The 15488-nt window shown below is 33.8% G+C and overlaps 2 protein-coding genes across 3 annotated transcripts in view; both read left to right on the top strand.

Annotated features, from left to right (window-relative positions):
* The window catches only part of WDR49 (WD repeat domain 49), a gene marked incomplete at its 3' end in the record, with an annotated part of 135184 nt that extends 131345 nt beyond the window's left edge, over positions 1 to 3839 (top strand). The window contains exon 19 of the mRNA XM_059686146.1: positions 3721 to 3839. Within this exon, the coding sequence (XP_059542129.1) occupies positions 3721 to 3839 (119 nt within the window). The remainder of the gene's footprint in view (positions 1 to 3720) is intronic.
* Positions 3840 to 9527: 5688 nt separating this feature from the next.
* Positions 9528 to 15488, top strand: part of SERPINI2 (serpin family I member 2) — a 34916-nt gene continuing 28955 nt past the window's right edge. The window contains exons 1-2 of one of the 2 annotated variants that reach the window (XM_059685971.1): positions 9528 to 9642; positions 11836 to 12087. In XM_059685971.1, coding sequence (XP_059541954.1) covers positions 11844 to 12087 — 244 coding nt within the window. In that variant the 5' untranslated portion in view covers positions 9528 to 9642; positions 11836 to 11843. Of the gene's footprint in view, positions 9643 to 9672; positions 9701 to 11835; positions 12088 to 15488 lie in introns of those variants that run through there. The other variant, XM_059685972.1, reaches the window with a different exon arrangement.

Genomic DNA, 15488 nt, shown 5'->3' with positions numbered 1-15488 from the left:
CAGATCCTGCGTTTAGCATCTGCCCCCTGGTGGTCAGTGCACGTTATAGCAACCAGTCGTTCCTCTGGTAATTCCACTGTTAGGTCGATTTGCATATTATGGTTTTATTATATAGGATTGTTTATATATATTTTAAAGTTTTCATTGAATCTGTAATTTATTTCTTTGTTTTTATTTGGAGGGTTGTTATATATTTCTTCTAGTGGTACCTTTATAATCATAGGCTCATGTAATTCTTCTAGCTCTTTATTTTTCTAAGACAGTAACAATTAGATCCATGCTTAGTGACAATAAAATGAATGTTTCGCCATTACCCAATCCCTCTTCCTTTACACAGTTTATTCAAGAACATTATCTTTCTTTGTGCTGACTTTTATTTTAAATTTGCTTATGTTGTTATTTTGTTTATCATGAATAGAGCTTCTCCCTTACCCTACCAGTTTTTGTTAATTAAACAAAATGTGCATATACTTTCTATTTTATCATCTTAAACCCCACATTATTTGAGTCTCACTTCTACATTTAAATATATTCTGTGCTCAGCACCAAATCTTCTTCCAAATTTTTCTCAGTCATTTCTCAGTTTGTTTTGCTGTAATTTCCTATAAAATACTCTTAGGAGCAATAGTCTCTGAATTCTCTGCATGTTGAAACTATTTGTCATTTTCAGATTTAAAGCGCAGCTTGGATGCATGTTTATAATATCCATACCTCACATATTCTTTCCTTGATTTTTTTGTTGCTATTGCTCTACTATCTTCTGGTATTGATCATTGCCATGAAAATATCTAATGCAATATATATTTCTCTCCTTTTAAGTGACTTGATCATTTTTGTTTGGCTGCCAAATGATTTTGTCTTTATCTTTAAAGTCTAATAACTTTAGTAGACTATGACTTGGTTTTGACTAATCAGAATCTATTTTTCCTGGTACACAGTACAGTCAGCCCTTTGTATCGGTGGCTTTTGCATCTGCAGATTCAACCAACTACATATTGAAAATAATAGAAAAAGAAGGTTGTTGCCAACATGTACTATGTACTATGTAGTCAGGCCTATGATGCTTGAGTCTATATTGAACATGAGCAGACTTTTTTCCTTGTCATCATTCCCTGAACAATTTAGCATATCAACTAGTTGTATAGCATTTCATTGTAGTGGTATTATAAGCAATCTAGAGGCGATTTAAATATACAGGAGGATGTATGTAGGTTCTGTTCAAATACAATGCCATTTTACATAAAGGACTTGAGCACGGCTCCTGGATCCAGTCTCCGATGAGTAAAAGGATGACTGTATGTCCCCTCTATGTACATAAAGTAGATGCTTCTATGAGGAAAGTCTTATTACATGATAACTTTAAATATTTGTTCAGCTTTGGTTTTCTTTCTTAAGGACTCACCGACTTATGTGTTTGTTGGATCGATGTTTTTCAATATCTGCCATTTTCTTTTCTAATTTGTTCTCTTCAATTTTCATCTGGTATTTGTTTTTCTCATTTGTATATTTCACATTCCCCACTATGCCTGTTCTCACTTATGCCATTTTTTCCCTATAGTTTCTTGAGTCCTGACAGCTCCCATTTCACCACTTCCTGTTGAATCTTTGTTTCTTTCATTTCTGCTCCGTGACCTTCCTTTATAGAAGCAAGTGCTTTTTCAAGTTTTAAAATTTAACTTGTGACATCTGCTCAGTAACAATATTTATCTATCCAGTGGATCAGCCCATGTATTTGATGAGCTTTGCTGCTCTTTTCAAAATGTTTGGTTTTTAATTTTGCTTATAATACCTTTGTTTCCATGGTATGCTGATTATTTATTTATTTTTTTCATTTTCTCTTTTAATGAATTAGCTTAATGAGCTGGCTTTTCTTAAACTTGAAATTTGTAGGGGTCCCTGAGTGATACGTGCTTGTGATCTGTGATTAGTGTGGCCTTCGGGTCTTACAACCCACAGGGGCAGACTGTTTTTAGCAAAAATGGCTCATAGGTGTGATTCTTCTGTGTGAGCCATTTTTTGCTAAAAGCAGTCTGCTTTTGTATCCAGCCTTATTCACCTCTGTGCACATCTCAGCGGTTCTCAACCTGTGGGTTGCGACCCCTGAAAATACATCCTGCACATCAGATATTTACATGACGATTCATAACAGTAGCAAAATTACAGTTATGAAGTAGCAACGAAAATAATTTTATGGTTGGGGGTCACCACAACATGAGGAACTGTATTAAAGGGTCGCAGCATTAGGAAGGTTGAGAACCATACTATAAATGAAAGATAAAGCATTTGTACTGCAGGGTAAGCCCCTCACCTTTACTACGTTTTTGCTCGTACTTTCTGAGATGCTAATGTACTTACACGCTCCATTCTCATCACTCTTACCGTTTCTAACACTGCCCAATCTAGTAGGCTGCAGGTTACATCTATCTTTGGGTTTTGCAGAATGTGGGATTTATTTGCAGAGTTATTTTCCCTCGTTTTCCTGGTTGTTCTTGCATAATATTAAAGAGAAAAGGGGGAAATGTATTGAATTACATTGTTATGTTTGTATGGGAAGTACTGAGTTTTGGTCTTTTTTCAATTTAGATACATAAAAATGCTGCTATACTGTGAAGTTGCTCAGTGTTTACATAGTTTCTTTCAAATTCCTTGGCTTGGCATTTAAAGTATTCCTCAGTATAGCTCCAGCCTCATTCTACTTTCATCTCCTTCATATTTTTTATGCTTTTGCTAAATCGTATTGAATTATTTAGAGTTACCTGAATAGTCGTTCTCATTTCTCCATACTTTGATTCAATGTGTTCCCTCCAGTTGACATTTCCTTTCCACCTTGGTAACCCTTCCTCATCTCCATGGTTCTTATTATCACTTAATATCCTATCTGGACTTCAAGTTCCCCTGAGTTAGCATCTAATTCTTAAAGCTTTGCCTCTGGTTTCTGCATATTTTTATAATCTCTTTATATGCGTAACCACACTTTCCATAGCTTGAATCCTCTTAGAATTGTCTTCTACTATATACGTTAATTTGGTTATTTGAGTACTGTTCCTACTTTCTACCAGTTGGAAGAAAACCTATGGCTTTAGTTATGTTTGTTCCCCATTTACGCCTGAGCACAGAACATTGTGCATAATATACATTCAATAAACATTTGCTGAAATGATAAAGTTAAGAAAAGGCCAAAATTAGTTTTTTGAATGCATGGCACAATTTCCTCCTACTTCTCGCTGATGCACAATATTACCACTCATGGGGATAATTTGGCTTTTTTTTTTTCTGAAGCCACAGAAAAAAAGCATCTTATAAGAATATGATTGCAGATGTACTTGTTTAGTCATCCAGGCAGTCAAACTGTGTTTTGATTATTTTAATTGTTTTATTTTAATACAGAATAATTTGTCCCTGGCTTTTTATGAGTCCTTGATAGCTGTTAAGTATATTAAAAAAACAAAAATGGAGAACTATCTTCTGTAATCTTCTACTGTTAAATGGTGCATCTCTATCATGATATAAATATATTATAACCAATTCTGTTAAAATTTAACTTTTAAATTAAAAAAGGAATAGCAGAAGCTTAACAGAAAATTTCCCCATAAAACTCTAGGCTTTAGAAACATACAACTTTTTAAGTAAAGTGAAACTTGAATATTTACTCCCCACTATTTCATTTAATGGGCTCCTTTTCAAATATAATTTACATGTCATTTCTTCACCATTTTTTAGCTTTGAAAGCTGTATTTGTTGAGAAAAACCTGTTTCCCAAAGACTTTCTGGATCGTGAAAGAAGAGCCAAGCAATTATGTCAAGAAACAAGTAGTGAAGTGAATATAAAAAGAAATAAGAAACAATTATAACTGAAAGAAAAATAAATATTTCATTGACACATGAAATATGTGTATGAAATGCAGACAATAAATTTTTAAAATGCCATCTTTTTTACTTTATATTTCAACTTCAGAAAGTTTTGTTTTCAGACAATATTCTTACCCACTACTTTTCACTTTCTCTCTATTTTCAATAAAACAAAGATTGGACTCAGAGGGGATGGTATCAATTGGTATTACCTATTCTCAAGTGTTTTTATATAAAAAATGTACAATTTCAGAATAAAGCATTCTGGCCTTTGGTTGCTTCTATAGACAAATGTTTTGGTCATTTTTCTTTTCGAAAGCCTCATTGAAATTAAAGATGAAAAATATTGACACAGTTAATATCTATAAACTTAACTAAGAAAACTATGCCCACTTACTTACACTTTCTAGTTTTGTGTGTGTGTGTTTTAAATGATACTGATAATGAAATAAGACCTTGTCAGTAGCAGCTGTTCTATTAATTATTATTGATTTATATTCATTCTTATATGAAGCTATTGAGAAATTACTGCTTAAGTTCTACTTCTACTCTAAAACTGAGTAACATAGTACAAAGTGGTATAGCCTCAAGAAAAAAAGTGTTCTGAGGTTATATAAAGAACTCACTCTGTGTGGAAGGTCAAGTAGACAATATTTGGTTCTGAAACACAATGCCTTACCTTTTTGGTCCATTTTTCTTTATAAATAGCATCTTCCATCAGAAAAACAATATATTTTTTTAAATCCTTACCCAAGGATATGTTTCTACTGATTTCAGAGAGAGAAAGAAAGGGAAAGGGAGAGAGAGAGAGAGAGAGACATCAATGTGAGAGAGAAACATTGATTGGTTGCCTCCTTTATGTACCCCGACCTAGTAAATGCCCTGACCAGGAGTGGAACCCATGACCCTTCAGTGCATGGGACAATGCTTTTACCAACTGAACCACATGGCCAGGGCAGGCAACCAATATTCTTATGCTGCTTTATTTAGTCTGTCCTGTAAGGATAATTAATAAATTCTTTCACACATTACTATATATTTGTATTTTAAAGTGTCTTTCCAAAATATTTGAATTTTAAGAAGACTTTTGCAATAACACACAGAAATAAAGGAAATAACTAACAACATGTAGGGGCCTACTCTGTCCAGTAACTGCAAAAATTTATTGTGTTTAAACCCCACAATAACTATATGAAATATATCTATTTTAAGGTTAATATCTGAGAGTTGTATTCATTAAAAGAGTGCCCAATTATTGATGGTGAGTTGGGATTGTAGCCCAAATCCATTTTACTGTAGAGACCATAGTTTTTGACCTTCACCATTCTGTTTACTTACCTCTCATTACTTATAAAGTCATGAAATTAACTCTAACAGAATTTCCAACATCAGTGGAGCAAGTTTTAATTTGGTGGAGAGGATGGCAGAGGAAAGGTTTTTAGAAGACAGTTGTCTATTCCATCTCTAATTAATTGCATCCTGAGTCAGGCATTGTGACTTTTGTGTAAGTTGCTTTCCTTCTCATTAAGCGACAGTCACATATGAGGGAAATATAGGAGCATAATACATGTGAAAGAATTGTGACGAATGTCTTCAGAGTGCTTAAGGCCATAGAAAGCATATTAAGAGGAACAAGAAATGGGAGGTCTAGTTTAAGAAAGAGTATTCATGGGAGATACAAGCTATCCTCGAAGATTTCAAAGCTGTAGTACACAGAAAAAGTAGAACTAATGAGCATAATTCTAAGAAGGCAGATTCTAGAATTGCTTCCTAATACCTGTTAAAACCTGAAAAATTTCCCCATTCTCTTCCCATTGACACTTCCCATCTTGGTGCAGAGTAGCTGGCAGCAGGCACACTGGATGGCTGTAAAAGGAAGGAGAAGCTTAGAGAAGACCCACCGGATAATATGCTTACTGGAGCCAAGAGTGTGGAAGGGGTCAAAGGAAGGGGGGGTGGGGGATGAAGGGTGTGAGGGCAGAGGGGGTGAATGGAGGAGATGACCAGCATGGTTGGAAGAGTAGTTACATTGAGCAAAGGAGAACTGAATAAATAAATGAATAAAATTAGTAAATATATTGAGGATAATGAGCGCTAGATATCACACTGTTGTAGAAAGTAATTGCAAAACATGAAAGGAGGAAAACTAGAAAGAACTCTGAGATTTTGAATCGGGATTAGAGGTTTCAGATATCAGTGTGAATTCATGGTTTTAGACAGATAGATAAACAATAAAATGGAATATTTAGGAGTGATAGAAAGTTATGTTTGTAGCTTGGTCAAATGGTTAAAAATATAAATTATAATGTGTATATGTACATATTTATACACATACACTCAACACACCGCATATATGTATCCACATACAAACATATTATAAAGATAGGTGGATGGGTAGATAAAAATTAGTTATATAGATAGAGTACACATGTGGTGAAATGTCAACTGGGGAAACTGAGAGAGAAGCGTGGGAGATAGTAGTTCTTTGTATTGTATCAGCACTTTTCTGTTAACTTAAAAGTATTTCAATGTAAATTATTTTTTGAAAATGAAAATGTTGCCTTGGGGCAGAGGATTCTTTGAGATGTTCAGAAAGAGGCTGAATAACACACACAGGCATATTGCAGAGAATTCTTCCACTGGTTGGGAGATTTGATCAGACAATTCATCATTTCAAACTTTGAGCATATGATTTATGAGTCATATATTGCTGACAATATAGTGGAGTGAAGATTGAGCCACATTTCCAGAAATTTAAAGGAATATTGAGATGTTAAGGACATGTAATACGGGTACCAAATAGTTTGCAAAGACTCATTTCCCCATCCATCCATCCATCCATCCATCCATCCATCCATCCATCCATCCATCCAATTGTTGAAGGCATATGCAAGGGACTGTTTTAGATGCCAGGTATACACAAATAAATAGAACCATCTTCTCCTGCCATCATCTTTCTGAAGTGAAAGCACATAAAATGTCATGGTCTATTAAACAATGGTTGAATGAGCCCCTTAGTTTTTCTAGAATAATTTAGAAATTATTTTACTAGACATATTTTACTTTCTCTACCCCTAGAGAATACTTTGGTTGAAGTTATTAGTCTGAAATTGTGTGGTTGATATAGATAGATCTCTCTATAGCCGATTGCATGTGCAAAGCACCAAGCTGTGTGTATCTCTAAACCCTAATTTGGTGTTTTTTGTATAAAAAGAATGAAGAGGAGCTATCTCACAAGTATATTTAATGAGAAAAGAGTTTTGAAAAGTATGAAAGTATCTTTTAATGTTACTGTTTCTAATACTTAAGAACAAAACATACGCAAAAAGAAAAAGCAACGACAACATTTAATTATGTCTTACTCTTTTACAGCTTACAGCATTTAGCTATGTTAAGCTGGTAGCAGGGTCTCACTTATCAAATGTTAAAAGAACTGAAGACTTTATATGCTATTTCTGAAATTAACATTTAGGTTTAATTATTTAAGACTCATTTTTCTACAGTGAAAAGAACTTGTCACATTAAAATAGGATGTGCCAACCCTGGCTCGGGTGGCTCAATTGGGTGGAGCACCCGCCTGAAGGGCTGCAGGTTAGATTCTCTGTCGGGCACAGGATTCCCCAATCAGGACACATATGGTGGGGAGGCAACCTTTCAATGTCTCTCTCTCTCTCTCTCTCTCTCTCTCTCTCTCTCTCTCTCTCTCTCTCATTGCCTTCCTCTTTCTAAAATCAATAAAAAGAGTTCTTTAAAAAATGATGTCCCATACTTTTCAGTAGGCTATTTTGTTTGTTATATAAAGATTTACACTAAATATAATTTAACCTGTTATCTTTTCAGAACATTTCCCTCTTATCACACAAAATATACATAGAGCAAACTGGCAGAGGGGAAAAATACCTGAAATTAATCAATGAAAAAATTAACTTTTAAGTCCTTTATTTATTAATCAAAACACTTGATTGTGTGTTTTTTTAAAGTTTGGAATTAAATACATGTTTACTTTAAAAAACTACAAAATGCTACTAAATGCTAATTAGAAGGATAATGAGATTGAACCTGTAACCCCTTCCTATTATTTTTCCCCCAATGTTCTAGGTGCAAAATTGAGTTACAGAAGAAACAGATTTATAAAAATATTTAAAGGTTTGCAGTAATATTTTAAGGACAATTGTGGTATCTTTATTGTCTTATTAAAAAAGCTTAAACTAGGGAGGAGAAATTCGTGGCGGCTGCTTTTTACTCCCTAAAAGAAAGGAAAATGGACAGTCTGCTTGAACTGCTCTAACATAAGGTCCTTACAGAACAACTTCATTAAATGATCTTACTAAGACTGAGTGTCTGTCTCTGTCATTGGAAGGAGAAATAATGGCCTGTTCCTGGGCAAGTCACATTATGACCTGAACACAGTAGACACAGTAATTTGGTAACCAAGTGTACTTGTGATGGATGTTTGCTGGTGTCACTGCACGGGTAGAAAAGCACTGATTGAATGATAGTCTTAGACATTCGGATTTATTATTTATGAATTGCAGAGTAGAACAGAAGAATGATTGTGTTCTTATGTTGCATAACTGTGATTTTGGAAAACAACCTCTAACAGTGTTATATTAAAAGCTGCAAATGAGCTTGCTTATATCAGAGTAAGTGATATTAGAGCAACCCAACATTTAGAAAACATTCAGAGATGCTTAGATGGGCAATTAAACATTTTAGTAAATTAAATACTATGACTGACATCGGTCATCAGGCTTCTCAAGCCTGATATTAAGCTATAGCCCTAGGACACTGAAAGATGCTAATGGGATCCTTGAAAAAGCTTTTTTTACAAAAAATCCTTTAAAGGCATATACACTCATTTTACTTATTTTTCATAGCTTTATCAGAAGTAATATTACATTTAGTAATCAATAGTAAATATTTGTTTAATGGTAACTGAAACAAATTTTCCACTCCTCTTCTCAGAGGCCACTTATTTAATATCTGATTGCCATTGACGTTATTGATTTGAACTAGAACAATGAGATCAAAACCTATTCAATTACGCATCCACTTTTTATTAATGAACTGTTTGTAGAAAAAATCATGTAAAATGTTAAGAGCACATACTGGTAAATATAACACCAATGTTAACTATCAAATTACTTATGTTTAATAGTAATATCTTGATGTAATTTGGTAAATCTATAATCTTAATCTGGTCTTTTTGTTCAACATAAAGATTATATTTCTTTAATATTCAAATTTTTCCCTAAGGATTCAAATGGGCCTTCTATCCATAGGAAATTCCTCTATTGTATAATTTGATGAATTGTTGAGAGCTCTAAATGCAGCAGTAATTTGTCTCTCTGAATTCTGGACTTGATTCAGCTTTATTCTTTTTGTCATAGGTATTCGGAAATATTTATGATAGAATACATTGGTATTCTGATGTAGGATTCGTATGAGAAGCAAAAAGAGCTAATTACTAGCAAATTTACAGGCACTGGCACATTCTTCCAAATTCTGCTTCTACTTATTATAACAGAAGTGAAATAATCATATAAACTTCATGATCTTTTAAAATTCTAGTATTGCTTTCTCTCTTAGTTCTTGCATATTTTATCATTGATCATTAACCTGATCATATCAGACCTTTCATTCAAATGTGGTGAACACCTGCTTTGGTTTTAGAGGAATTAATCTAGGAACATTCAAGATAAATAGAGTTGGCCTTGACCAGTCAGGTGTCCCATGTACTAGTGTTTCGCAGCAGACATAACATAACCGTGAACGATCAGAAGCAAATTTTGAGTAAGTACCTTAAAATTAAATAGCTCTTGAATGAAGTATATATACAATAATATTAATTGTGAGTGTTTAATAGGATAAGACTAATATTTCAATTCACTTTAGTAGATATTATTTAAGTTTGTCAAGTTAATGCATTACTTTTATTCTCCTTAAAATATGTCACTATAAATTTGAATATTGCATTCTTATAGGACTATTCGTCAGTTTGTTTAGTTCGTTAGTACTTTGTGATTTCTAATGAGATACGATCCAAAAGCCACTGAGGTAAGTCAATTTTTAAAATCAGCATTTTGTGTGAGCTTATAATTTACTAAGTACCTAGAAATTTTCTATGAGAAATTGATGCTCAAAGAATGTATATTTTAGTTATTAAGATTATTAATAACAATGAAAGGATAACTTCCTGATTTAACTATAAAGGTAAAAATACATCCTTCATAATAGTGTTTATCATTCTAAAACAAATCAAGAACATAAAGATGTGCCTAATGGATTACCACTTGGTGACTTAAAAGTACTGATAACATTGTGACTACATATCTACAAACTAATATTTTGGACAGAAATCTTCTGAGATAGTGAATATATTAGAAAGTGATATGCAGAAATTTACTTTCTGTTAGCTTTTACTATTGTTGCACTACTACTAACAACCTTAGGTACCAATCTAATCCTTGATAAAGTATTTGCTTGATGGGATATATATATGTATATTTTTAGTTTAACAAAACATTATTTTCTAACAATTCTTTGGATTGAACTTAGAGCTCTTTTTTCTTTGCAAATTCTATACCTAAGCATGTAAAGTTTACCTATATAAATTAGAAAATAATTTGAAATATCTGGATAATGACTCTGCAGCTTAGCTTTGGAGAATATTTGACTATTGGTAATCTTTATATATAACAGTGATATTAATGATTATAATTTACTAAGTACCTAGAAATTTTCTATGAGAAATTGATGCTCAAAGAATGTATATTTTAGTTATTAAGATTATTAATAACAATGAAAGGATAACTTCCTGATTTAACTATAAAGGTAAAAATACATCCTTCATAATAGTGTTTATCATTCTAAAACAAATCAAGAACATAAAGATGTGCCTAATAGATTACCACTTGGTGACTTTTAACTCACTTGTGGGTCATGGTGACCTCCCTGATGGTCTATAAAACACTCTAGAAATATAGTTCTTCAATTATTTAAGTTTAACAACACAGTATTCCAAAGGCTTTTATCTTTACCTCCAATAAAAATTACTTCCTAGTAATCTATTTGACTAGGAATTATTAAGGACTACTCAAATGTATTATTTGTAGGGAAAAAATAGTGTTAGTAAAATTTAAAAGACCTTCAGTGTCAGTTTCCCTCCAAGTCTCTGGCAAAATTGCAAGAACTCACTCTGCTCTAGATGTACTCAGGGTTGAATTTTCTGCAATTTTAGTGGAGAGCACTTTAATAAGGTGTCATTAGTGTTGTTGTGACTCGGTTATAGTTTTCAATTGCAGGTTTCTTACTTTGTTATTTGTCAAATTGTTCTTTGATTTTTTAAAAAATGTTGCTCTCTTTTTCTATTGATGTACCATTTATATTTGGTCATAATTTTGTTTATAGTTTTCAGAGTTTTCTTTTCTCCCTTTGGAAAATTACATGTGGGTTTTGGGGTATTTCGCTCTACAAATTTCATAACTTTTACTGTTGTAAAAAGTTAGCCAAATTATTTAATTGTTTAGAATACATTAACTTTTTAATATTATAGGTCTAAAACCACATGGGAGTGTGTTCATTTTTTTATTCCATTTCTGTTTTTGATCTATAGAGTAGTTTGGACAGAAGGTTCCCTTGATGTCAGAGTTACAAGTATTCTATGTAAAACCATGGGAATATATAGAAAAAGTGTATCATATATCCATTTAAAAATAGTACTACTATATTGATACTGCCCCAGAATCATAATTCTTCTTTTGATTTTAAGAAACTGCTATATATGTTGAACTGGTTCTTAAAGGAATATTAAAAAAACCATTAGCACATGGCCTATTCTTCTTAATAGATGATACTTAGTAAAACGCTTTTGGGGTAATTTGTCCTAATAAGACAGAAAATTCTAATAGGTAGGAAGTTTCTTTGAGTGTGAGATGATAAACTCTGGTTACTTTGAAAGCTAATAAGTTTTGAATTAATGCACAGAGGTCAAAATGTTTAAGATCGTGTGGATTCTCCTATTGACTTTTTCTGGAAGTCAAGCCTCAAAACCCTTGGCTCAGAGAAATACTGAATTTGCAGTGGATCTTTATCAAGCTGTTTGTTCATCTCAAAAGGACAACATTGTATTTTCCCCACTTGGAACAACTTTGATTCTTGGAATGGTACAACTGGGAGCAAAAGGAAAAGCATACCAGCAGATAAGACAAACTTTAAAAGTTCAGGAAACCTCAACTGGTAAGATTCTTGCATATGATTATTTGTACTAGATGAGATCTGGCCCAATTTATTTTTAAAATATTAGAGAGAAGTTCATGGTCATATAACTTTAACAAATAAAAAATGTTGCAAAAAGTATAAATTTATAATAAAATGGGCAATTATAATGTAAACAATACCCATTCATTAATAATTGTTTCCTAATAAAAACATTACAAAAATAATTTATTAAGAAATTAATTCTATACAGATATAAAATTGTGAGTACTAGTATATCTGATTATTTTATTCTGCCCTATTTTAGATAGCTTTAATTAGCTGAGAATAAGTTTTGTGTATATGTGTGTTTGTGTATATGCATATATGTACCCATACATGTATATCTATATATATAAAAGCCTAAGTGACCATTACGACCAGATGACTAGACGGTAGTTATGACATGCACTGACCACCAGGGGGCAGACACTCAATGCAGGAGCTGTACCCTGGTGGTCAGTGCGCTCCCACAGCCAACCTCCCACGGCCAGCCAATCTCCTGCAGCCGGCCAACCTCCTTCGGTCCCTCCCCCCAGCCAACCAGCCCAAATGGGCCCTGATTGGGACTGGGCAAGACATCTCTGGTCGGCCCTAATTGCCCCTGATCACTGATTAGGCTGAGGAACCCTATCCATGCACAAATTCATGCACTGGGCCTCTAGTGTACACATAAATACTATTCCATTATCGCTTACTATGTTGTGATCATTTTCTCATAGTGTGCAACTGCTTCAGAATATAATTTTTTATTGTTGCCTTTTATTGCCTCTTAAAGACATATCATTACTTACTCAACCCTTCTTCATTAGGTTGTTTCCAATACTTCTCCTATAAAAATGCTTCAATGAGCATCCTCACCCAGAAATCTTTGTGTTTATCTCTATCTCATTAGCTTTTTAAAATTAGTTTTCTAAGTAAAATTTAACCTTTGCACTTAAATGAGACCAAGAAAAAGCATTAATGTATACATTTTAAAAGTTTCTTTAGTTAATACTTTTTAAAGAAAAGTTGGGAAAAAAACACACACACACAAAAACACCTTTCAGAGGCCTTTGTACATGTGTGTGGTTGTTGTTTTGGAGTCTCCCAAAGGTTTATCTGCATTAGTGTACCTAACTTTTAGTGCTGGCACCCCATTTCCCTGGCTACCTTGTACTTTCAATTTCTGTAATAATTCTAATTTTAAACTTTTGAATCTCTGTCAGATAATATGTCATGAACATTAGAGGAAACACCCGGGTCTTTGATTTGGGACTTTATTCACCACAACTAATTTCAGTATATTGCCTTAGCACAGAACAGTTCTATTGAGGAATTTGTTTTTCTTCTTTACAAGGTTTCATTTGCATCATTTTAAACAAAGGAAAAAAGAAATTGGTGAGAGTCAAGTTAATTGCAATAGTTTCCCTTTGTGAATAATGTAAAAGGAAGCCACTACGTTTCAGATTTAGTCTTGGCTGTCTATATTAATTTCAGCAAATCCCACTACACAGTCCCAGAAACATTTGAATCACATGATACTGCTTTGGAAGGTTAATAGAACATTTATGAAGATATGTAAAGTTGATTCCGTGAGGAATTAGTAAATTAGAGCCTCCAAAAATCTAAATTATTTTAAATGGGTTTAATCTTACAGAGAAACACAGATGTTCTAACAACTCAGGATTGTGAATGTGATAATAATTATAGTAATAATGATGGCACTATCAAACACATATATGTATATATATTAGCTGTCACTGTTTTATATGCTTGATCTACATGGTCTCATTTAATTTTCACAATTATTTTGAGAGGTAGACATAACACTGATGGACACTAAGGCAAAGGAATGTTAAGTAACTTGCCCAGAACTAATTCTGGAAATGATTCAGGGAGGTTATAGATCATAAGAACAATAATAAAAATTCCTGTATTTTTTGGAAGAATATTAATGGACAATTAAGCATTAACATTTTAACACATATAATAAGATGTACCAAGCTTGTTTTCAGTTATGCTTTGTTAAGGGAGGGAAGGGGGCACTGATGGAAGAAAGCTGCAAAAAGAAAAGGAAGATCAGCCCCAAAGGGTAAAGGTTTGAAAAATAAAAAGGAGTAAAGAAAAAAGAGACAGAATTAAGGAGAAAGCAGTGAGAGTGCAAGAAGGTGGATAAAATGTTTATGGGGGCCCTAGCCGGTTTTGCTCAGTGGATAGAGCGTCAGCCTGTGAACTGAAAGGTCCTGGGTTTGATTCTGGTCAAGGGCACATGCCTCAGTTGTGGGCTTGACCCCAAGTAGGGGGCGTGCAGGAGGCAGCCGATCAGTGATTCTCATCACTGATGTTTCTGTCTCTCTTTCCCTCTCCTTTCCTCTCTGAAATCAATAATATATATAATGTCAATGGGGTCTGGAGAAAGAAGAACAAAATGGCACTAAGGACACGGGAAGAGTGTGACACGTAGGAAGGTAGTTCCTGGAACAGCCATATTGGAACCCAAGGCAGAAAGAAATATCACTAATAATGATCCTGTCTTTATTTACAGTTTTTATTATTTTGCTCATCATGAATTTATTTAAATCAATACTAATTTCTAAGCTATACATTACAATAAGGTATTATTTATCTTAATTATTGAGTTTGTTGGCATCTCCTTCAATTTTATTCTCAAGGAAAGTGTTTCATCCACTCATCTTAGCCCTGGCCCTGCCTTTCATTCCCAGTGGTTATCAAAAGATGCACTCTGTTGAATCAGTCTATAGTTCACTTTTTATGCTGCAATCTGTTTCACATGAACACCCCACTTATTCTACAGATGGGCATCCACTCCCACGGGGGCTCTCAGTGTCCTCGGTTCTCCTTTGCCCCATTGCCAAGACATCTGCCCAGAATTTACCTTCCCCATTTTACTGAACCACTGACAATGCTGCAGTTTTCTCTGCCTGTAATAATTTTGCTTACTAATCAAAGACTAATATGAAGGTGCTTCTTTATTACAAGAGCGTTATGGAACCAGACAGTAGGCATGAATTCCTGACTCAGCTCTGCAATCAAATGACCTTGGGACTTGGCACCTCTCAAGTTTCTATATCTCTCTGGATTTTAGATTCCTCACTAGAAAAATAGGACTTTGGATGAGATGATTTATATGGCCCTTTTGGCTAAAATAATCTACAATCCCATAACCCTCTTTGTTTTCATCTTTGGATCTGTCACATTGCATTCACAATTGGCCTTTGGGCCCTTCATAGCAAGAGAAGTAAACATGTACTAAAGTTTAGAACATTTTCTGGAGGTCTGGTACAATCAAACTAAAAGTCATATTCACCCTATGGCTTGTAGGTTTTCTGTGGCTCTATTTTAGAAATTAAACTTGTTTTCATAGCTTATTAGGAGCCATG

Source organism: Myotis daubentonii, chromosome 3 (genome assembly GCF_963259705.1).
Source record: "Myotis daubentonii chromosome 3, mMyoDau2.1, whole genome shotgun sequence".
Classification (NCBI taxonomy): Eukaryota; Metazoa; Chordata; class Mammalia; order Chiroptera; family Vespertilionidae; genus Myotis; species Myotis daubentonii.
This window is presented reverse-complemented; position numbering and strand designations above follow the sequence as displayed.